The 8,401-nt window shown below is 35.5% G+C and overlaps 2 protein-coding genes across 4 annotated transcripts; both read right to left on the reverse strand.

The window, feature by feature from the left end:
• Positions 1 to 26: 26 nt before the first annotated feature.
• LOC149131451 (uncharacterized) lies at positions 27 to 3,512 on the reverse strand. Its single transcript, XM_089339660.1, has 3 exons — positions 3,374 to 3,512; positions 1,317 to 1,597; positions 27 to 594 (listed from the first exon to the last, which is right to left on the reverse strand). The coding sequence occupies exons 2-3, from the start codon at positions 1,516 to 1,518 to the stop codon at positions 401 to 403; spliced, it is 396 nt and encodes a 131-aa protein (XP_089195786.1). The 5' UTR covers positions 1,519 to 1,597; positions 3,374 to 3,512; the 3' UTR covers positions 27 to 400.
• Positions 3,374 to 8,029, reverse strand: LOC106878719 (uncharacterized). 3 transcript variants are annotated; one of them, XM_014928026.3, is made up of 4 exons: positions 7,848 to 8,029; positions 6,599 to 6,797; positions 5,042 to 6,197; positions 3,374 to 3,749 (listed from the first exon to the last, which is right to left on the reverse strand). In XM_014928026.3, exons 2-3 carry the CDS (start codon positions 6,711 to 6,713, stop codon positions 5,842 to 5,844), a joined length of 471 nt encoding a protein of 156 aa, XP_014783512.1. In that variant the 5' UTR covers positions 6,714 to 6,797; positions 7,848 to 8,029; the 3' UTR covers positions 3,374 to 3,749; positions 5,042 to 5,841. The 3 variants fall into 3 exon arrangements, with proteins under 3 accessions (XP_014783512.1, XP_014783511.1, XP_089195785.1); XM_014928025.3 differs by lacking the exon at positions 7,848 to 8,029 and adding an exon at positions 7,377 to 7,694 and having other exon boundaries at positions 5,524 to 6,197; XM_089339659.1 differs by lacking the exon at positions 7,848 to 8,029 and adding an exon at positions 7,377 to 7,694.
• Positions 8,030 to 8,401: the final 372 nt, after the last annotated feature.

The following is an 8,401-nucleotide window of genomic DNA, read 5'->3' on the forward strand; positions in this document are numbered from 1 at the left end:
AGCAACAAAAAGCAATGAGAAAAAAAAAAGGAAAAAATGCATTTATTTTTGTGAAGAGAAAATTTTTCAATTTTTCTTTGGTGCAGCTTTCAAAAATTCCACAGGTTATATCCAAGACGTTTTTATAACAAATTAACCAGAGTAATTAGTCTTTATAACTTATCTTAGTCACCATTGAAAGCAGTTAAAGGTTTTTGTGGGGGTTTTTTTTATCTCTAAACAAGAAAGAACGGAACTTCTTCAAACTTGCCATTTTCGTTTATGCTTCTCTTCTATAAAAATGCCTTGTCACTTGGCAAAAAAATTCTCCAAATTCTGAATCTTGTGTTCCTTCTATTTAAGAGTGAATTTAAAGATTCTTAATAAAATATGATAACGCCTGCATAGAGCGAGGAATCGGTTACGAGAAACGGTTCCGGTGCGTTAACACTGTTACCCCAACAACGAAAGCAGTGACAACAACTGGACCAATGATGAGAGAATGGCTGAAAACTGCTTTTCTTATTCGAACCAAGTACGATTTTATACTGTTTCCCAAACTCTTAATGATACCAGGCTTAGCCTGCGGTGCTGGTTCATCGTTGACAAGCGGATCTGGCAAAAGAAATAAAGAGAGACATCAAACACGGATCACAACAAAAAATGCTGCAACAATCGAAACAGAAAATCAAATTGGATTATATACACTTTCACTACTTATAGAAAAGGGGCCAAGTTACGATTGCCAGGAGGCCAATCTGCTGCCAACCATGCCCATCACTAAGGGTGTGCACTGGACAGTACTACTCCCCCCTCCCACACTTCTCCCTATTCAATGGTGTACCCTCAGATTTACAGTGATACACTTATTACGAAACTCCACTTTAGCATTATTACAAATTAGTGCCCACCCAGAATATTCTGAAGCATCTCCAGGCACCAAAGAATGGCAACAGGCCTCACCTTCTCCATGTAGTCTTGGGAGTTCCATGGCTAGTGATATGCAAAGACATAATGAGATTGACATTGGACAACACCCAAGGAACTCGGCATTAGCCTCCATCCTACTAACAGTTTTATATTCCACATTGTTATATAATCTACGGATTCCTTTTAACCCAACAAGAAAAACTATGTGGTTGTCCAACCTGCTAGAAATAGCAGTTGCCTTCAAAAAATACTCACAAAGAAAAATTTAAGAAAACAAAGACATAGACTGGGCATTATTTTCAAAAATTGAACCCATTAACCATTTTGACATTTTTATATTTAGACTTCTCTCAGATTTCTGACAAAATATTTAGCCCTGACTTATAACATATGAAACTATAACAAACCTGATGCGTTCTGGTTGGTGTCGAGCATGATAATGTCTGGAGTAGATGCTGCTAATGCTGCTGCTGCTGCTACTGGTGGTGGTGGTGCTTGTGCTGGTGATGATGATGATGGCAATAATGATGAAGCTGCTGTATCATGAGCCGTGATAAGATCAAATGTAGACATAAATAAACTGAGAAACAATACTGTGTGGAACTTCATATTTGTTGTTCTTATTGCTGTTGTGGTTCTTGTAGTTTTTGTTGTTGTTGTTGCTCTAGATGTTGGTGTTTTTTTTTGTCTGAAATGTGAAAGGAGCAAAACCATTAATTAAATTCAAAAACAGACAAAAAATATAAACGTACACTTGTCCCTCGGTTTACGTGGGTTTCCTTTTAGAACAGATCCGTCTTTTGCCAAATTAAAAAGATTTTTCCTTATTTTTAATTTATTTCATTTTATTTAAATTATTCATTTACTTTGCAGTTTATTTCTACGGAATTACCATTTCTTCGTTTCTGTTTCACTTTTTGTTTTGTCTTCTTATTTCACTCTGATGAGTGTTGAATGAGGTGGACCACTTCATATACTTTGTAAATCAAGTTTCCACATTGAATAATAGAGTTTCAAATCTCAAAGCTGATTTTAAAAATAATCTATAGATTAAATCAGCTTCAAAATGGAAAATCTTCGACAAAAACTACTAAAAAGTTTATTGTAAAGAAAATTACTTATTCCAGTTTGTATGCAGTTTAAGGATTTGAAAATAAAAAAAAAAGTAAATAGACATATAAATAAATTGCAGATAAATTTTAACAGCAAAAGCTTATCTAGATCCCCACCCCCCAAGAGTTATGCAAACCTCAGTTCACAACCACTGATATTGACCACCACGAAGCTTTCCTTTCCGAACAAGTCTGACTATTCACCAAACGCATTCGTTCAATACAGTAACAATTAATTATTTAATCAAAACAATGTAAGACATTTAATAGAATACTTTCAATACCAATAATCAAGGTATAAATGTCCTGAAGGAATTAATTCGTTTCAATTAGATCAATGTTGTTAATTATGATTTCCTCTTCGATTCTTACAGGCGTTTCCTTGAGTTTCAACCGTTTCTTCGATACGTAAACAACTTCGAAACTTAAAAGTTTGACAGTAAAAGATTAAAAAGTTCGTTCGACTTCATTTCGTTACCAGATAAAGCCGACTTTTAACTGACATCGGATGAGATCGCACACGATATCTCTTCTCAATTATGTACATTCTGAACTGAAGTCTTGTGCCATGTCCGAAGAAAACAAACAGAAAGTGGGTCGAGACATTTCTGTTAGGCGTTGTAACCAACTGGACCGATGTCTAATTTCAAATACCAATGAAAATCATAGATTTCCATTTCTCTGGGGTTTTTTTTTATATTTATTCAATCAGAGGGGACAGCGCCCAATAGTAAACGTTGGGTGTAATCGTAGAAATTGGGGAGGGGGACAAAAATGTAAAAAATTAAGTTCTTGAGGAATAAAAAAAAAAAATCTTTTACAGAAGGAAACAACTTCCCATTTCCCTGGGGCAGTGATAGTTATTCCGAAGTCCGTCAATCAGAGTTTGAAGAAAGAAGCTCCAATATTAATGAGAGGAAACGGCAAAATTATCCTCAAAGACACCAAAGATGGTTAGTGTTAAACTGGACGACGGATGAAGTCTACCCCCCGACAAAATAGGAAAGACAATGAATGATGTAGTCCTAGCTGTTTTTATGTCTCTCTCTCTAAACAAAAAAAAAGAAATTATACTAAAACGCCATTGATCATACGTATTTGGTCTGACCTAGGGCTAAACAAACAACAAAAAGAAAACAAGTTTGAATTATTTCAAAAGTAGATTAGATTAAAGAAATGCAAATACATTATTTAGGTTTATAATCACAAATTGAAGTTAGCTAAAGTGTAAATTCATTTTTGAAAATCTTTTAATAAGTTTGCCTGTCTTTAGTAAATGTTTAAAAAAATATTTACATATACAGAATAATAATAAATGACTCTATTTTTATCAGAACATTTAATGAACTTACCTCAGCTTATTGTAAAAATTGTTTGAGAATGTTGTTTAAAGTTCGAATTATCACAGAAGATTAAGGTTATACTTTCAAAATAACTTTCGTAATTTTTAAAGCTTTGTTAAAAATCGAAAGATTTTTTACAACCTTCTCTGTTTTGGGGGAATTTTTTTTTTTATGGAGTTGGTGAGATAGAAACCTGCGTTTGGTGCGATTTCGGATTGTGACGTAGTTTTATATTCCATCACGTCATATTTTCTGTTGGGTTCAATGAGTCGGCATCAGCAGCAGCAGTAGTATTTTCTGTTTGGCTCACAGAATTCTTAATTTCAATTCTCTTAATTTTGTTCCAATTGATTTCAAACTTGGTGCATCGGTGTAGTTTTGTAGGCTAATTATGGAAAGAAAAATTCGTTTTTGCCACAAATTAATGAATAAAAGTGAATAACTTTTAAAATCTGCATATTTTGGGTAGTTTTAGCAGAAAATGTCAGCTTCCAAATCCTGTATTTTAATTGGGTTAAAATAATCACATTTTAAACTTCTGTGACATTTTTCTAAGATTTTTCTGGAACAAAGGAATAACAAAATTAAATTCAGCGTGAAAAATTACATCAGTATACAACATTTGAAAATTTTCACTTAATTTTGAAATTTCAAAAACTGTGAGTTAAACAGAAATGATCCAGTAGTGATAATGGAGGGGTGGGGGGACAGCGGTGGTGGTAGCAGTAGCAGTACTGTTGATGAAACTATTTGTGTATGTGCATGCGTGTATGTTTGTGTATATTTGTGTGTGTGTGTGTGCGTGAAGTATTTGTGCGTGTGTGTGCAGGTATGTGAGTGTGTTGTTTTCTATGTGCATATGTATGTGAATGTATATGCGCTTACTCATATATGTAGGTGTAGCGAACAGCTACAGTATAGCTAAGCTGGAATTCGAAACCAAATCCACATTTATATACATTGTCAATTCCTCGGTCTTTTGTCTTAGCCTTATTGCACTCAGAGATTAATGAGAAAAATTTGACCTCTTGATCTTTCTTGTGGTCAGTTCTGATCAAGGACGAAGAACCCTATTGTTTTAGCTGACCTAATTCAGTAACCAGAAAGTTATATATAAAATTTTAAAAAAAACTCAAGCAAACATCTGTCTTCCTCTCCTTGGTCAATCGTCTCTGGACTGAGAGTAACTCTGGTCACTATGCTATATAATAATGTGTGCGAAGGTAAACCTCTTTTCCCCCTCTAACTACAAACGTTCCTTTTCCTATGTCTTTCTCCCTAGCAGCCACGGGGAATCTAATCTAACATATTCAATGAACCATGGAACCAGAGACAAATTTCTCCTGTATCTACAAACAAGCTGTGTACACACAAATAAATAACCCGATGAAGTAGTAAATTTATTATATATTGTAACGACTAATATTACATTTATCTTCAACATTGTAACAACATAATAATTGACGAGGGTCGGTCGGAAAGTTCTCAGGATGACTATGAAGGAGTGATGCTAGAGCTGTGAAATCATGCATGCATTCATTTCAACACTTCTTATTAATAACTGCATTGTTTCTTTCCAGGTCAACTGACATCTGACAGTTCAAAGAAGCCTTCTAAAGTAGCGACTCCTCTTGCAAATCGACAAACTGCGGCATCGTGGTCTTATCAAATACTTACAGAAAAAGGCTTTAGCCCCTAACAACATTCGTACTGACATTGTTCTTCCGTCATTTCTCTGATGCAAACTTCTTCGTTAAATTGTCGTTACATTTTGATGACCCCTGATAAAAGAATAAGAGCCCTCTCTTCAAAATTCGTTACTTAAAAAATATCAGACTTCTTCACAAATTGGAGCCTTCTCGTCAAAATTCGTTTCTTCCGATACAAGAATTGCTGGTCTTTTGAACCAATTGCAGTATATCGTTACATTGCACTTAAAAGCAGAAAACAGGTGGCGGACGTATTTTTCTAAATATGTAATGGAGTGGCGGTAGTATGATGGGGTAGATGAGTAGTAAATAGTGTAATAGAATAAAAGGTGGATATGTAATAAGGCAGAGGTAATGTGGTAGTGTAATAATGTTATAACAATTGGATTCCATCCCACCTTTTGCCAGCGAAATAACAACATCAACAACAAAGAGAACAACTTTATTTACTTCAAAACTGTTTTGTTATTTTTTTCTGCAAAGGTTTTCCAATTTTCTTAAGTTATTTCCAAGATACTTTTACGAAAACAAACTTTCCAAAACAGTTTGTCTTAAGAATATTTAGAATATCTTGGTTAGTGGTAAAAAAAAGAAAAGAAAAAAAGAGTAGCGAAAGGTTTATTTAGAATCTAAGAATGAAGAGAAGTTCTTTAAACTTCCCGCCTTCAATTATTTGTTTCTCCAAAACTTGTTTCCAGTTGATTCTTCCTTTTAAACTATGAATTTCCTGAACCAGTTTTTTTCTTCTTCCTTCGATTTAAGCAAGAATTAAAAATAGGAGGACATCTGTAGCCCAGTCACGACAACAACAAACAAGACGTATATAGAAGGGAAAATTAAAGAAGCGTTGCCCGGACTAGCACAGGACTTTATATACTGGACGAATTTTCCAAACATCGTCTCTTTGTCTTCTTTTTCGGCCGTCGCCAGGTCTTCTTCGTGCTTTCTATCAACCGGATGTTTTATATCGTCCTTTCCTATCGTCGTGTCTTCTTTTACTTTTTTGAATATCGTCTTTTCAACATCATTATTAAACACCATCTGTTTTACTTCGTCTTGCAGTAGTGAAACAGTTGGTTTTGATGGAATTATTGAGTAGCTACAATTATCATAATTCATCGAATCTGAAGAGAGATAAGAAAAAAGGTTTATTTTAGATGAAGTATGGATGCTGACAATATCGATGAGCTTTATAATAAGTAACAAACTATGCGGAAAGCTAAATAATTAACAAACTATGCGGAAAGCTAAATAATTAACTTGGTGGTTTCATTTGAAACCGCCATATAATTTCTGTCTACATATGTAAGCTCACCTTGTCTTGCTTTCCGCATCACTTGCAGCCAGTTGTTTAAAAAATAGTCGATGTAAAACTCTGCGGCCCTTTTCTCCTCTTGTAATTTCAATCTTAGAAAGGACACTGTCCGAAACGTCGGATACGCCACTCCTCACAGCAATTTCACGGCACTCTTTCGGTCACTTTTTCCCAAATCCAACTTACAAAACAAACTAAATTACAACATACCTGATGCTCCCGTATTGATAGCTAAATCCTTTGATGCTGTTTCTGGATCCTGAGCCGTAACAAAGTGAAGAATAGTCACGCATTGCAAAAGAAACATTAACGAACGGTATTTCATTTTTGCTTTCCCAACGTCTTTCTCTTTCTCGTTATTGGTGTTGATGTTGTTACTGTTGCTGTCGTTTTCACTCGTAGTTTGTATCTGAAATTAAAAACAAAACAAGATAAACAAATAAAACATTATTAATTCACTCAAACGTATGTGTTTATATGTCTTTAATATATTGACAACACAATACAGACTTAAAATAGACTTCCACTTTGAGCAATTTACTCTGCGATCACTTCCGACACCTGACACACCGTGCACCTGTTCAGGTAATGTCGATTGGATGAGTGGGCATCCGTGTATCCAACTTTCCTCCAATTTGGTAAGGGACAGCGTTATACTTCACTTTCCACACTCTACTTCGACTGGGAACCTAAATATATTAAAAAGGGGTTTCTATACTGGCAACGTTGAGTTTAGTTTTCGGTAATCGTATCCCAGCTAAGATAACCCATCTGTAGATTTTCAAACTGGAGGCTTGAGTAGTCAACCACCTTGTACTGAAGACATTCCACGCTATCCTTATCCGTTACCCCAATGGAAAAACTCGAATCGTTCCTCAAAATGTTTCCGAACGCCGTCTAGCTTTTGCATCGACATTTATAAGTGTCAGGCACAACCTCTATCTCCACAGGAAAACCAACCTGCCAATCGGAGCCCTGAAAGATTTACCTGGATATTCATTTCTTTCCAGAACAACAGTCACCTCATTCGACGTGGTTTGACCGACGTTGTGGTCAATTAGATATTCAAACGCATGGGTTTCCTCTACTTTAGTCTCATTAATCCGAGGTTGTTAACTCAAAGTCATACAGCAACTGACCTGACTCTGCTTCTATTCGAACCCCAGTCCATATGCATCTCACGCATCACATTCTCAACCAATTTTACCTATGGACTCCCACCACAACATACATGTATGAAAACATCGGCAAAAAGAAAAAAGCCGTTCCTTTTGGAACGAAGTCCCAGAGAGGAGAAAAGTTCTCTGCCCCGTGTAACAGACACTCCCCTTCTTATTGTCTGTTCCCATCAGAAATGGTGTGAAACAAGGTTTTTGCGCGTTGAAAACCTGTAACCAACGACGCTTCTGTTCACCGACAGTTACATAAAATCAAATCAAATTAATAGAAATCAACTTACTTCAGCGAATGGGAAATATTTTCTTAGAAAAAATTACTAGGATTGAAAGTTGCAAAACATTAAAATGTATTATTTGTTTTTTAATATTCTTCCGTAATTTTTTAAAACTTGGTTAAAAAAAATGAAAGAATTTTTTCAATCTATTTTTATGAAGTTTTCTAACTGGAATAATAATTAAAAAAAAAAATTTTTAACGCAGCGCTTTTTTTTTTTGACATTTTATTGTGACGTAATTCATGTGATTACGTCAGATGAGAAAACTCCATGTTCTGTGGATGTGAAGTTTTAAAAACTGAAATCTGTCAGAGATTGTCTCCCCTACAACAGAAAATTACGATAAAGATATTACCTTTTACTTGTTTTACTCATTAGACACTGGCCATGCTGGGGCACCGCTTTTTAAGTGTCGCAACTACGATCTTACTTCGCTTGCCTGGTCTAAACACGCACGGTATATTGCCGAAGCCCTTGGCCACCTGTCACTGCCTCCGCGAGGTTCAATACTGATACGGTGCTTTTCAAGTCCCACGACTACGATTTCCCTTGGCTTGACA

This window comes from Octopus bimaculoides, chromosome 22 (assembly GCF_046866305.1).
Source record: "Octopus bimaculoides isolate indiv1 chromosome 22, ASM4686630v1, whole genome shotgun sequence".
NCBI classification, from domain to species: domain Eukaryota; kingdom Metazoa; phylum Mollusca; class Cephalopoda; order Octopoda; family Octopodidae; genus Octopus; species Octopus bimaculoides.

What these genes read in the sequence shown, in the direction of transcription:
- LOC149131451 (XM_089339660.1), bottom strand. Translation starts at nt 1,518, where the DNA reads ATGAAGTTCCACACAGTATTGTTTCTCAGTTTATTTATGTCTACATTT. An exon ending in CACCAACCAGAACGCATCAG is followed by an intron (nt 595 to 1,316) that starts GTTTGTTATAGT and finishes TTCTTTTGCCAG; the next exon opens with ATCCGCTTGTCAACGATGAA.
- LOC106878719 (XM_014928025.3), bottom strand. An exon ending in TATCAATACGGGAGCATCAG is followed by an intron (nt 6,198 to 6,598) that starts GTATGTTGTAAT and finishes ATCTCTCTTCAG; the next exon opens with ATTCGATGAATTATGATAAT.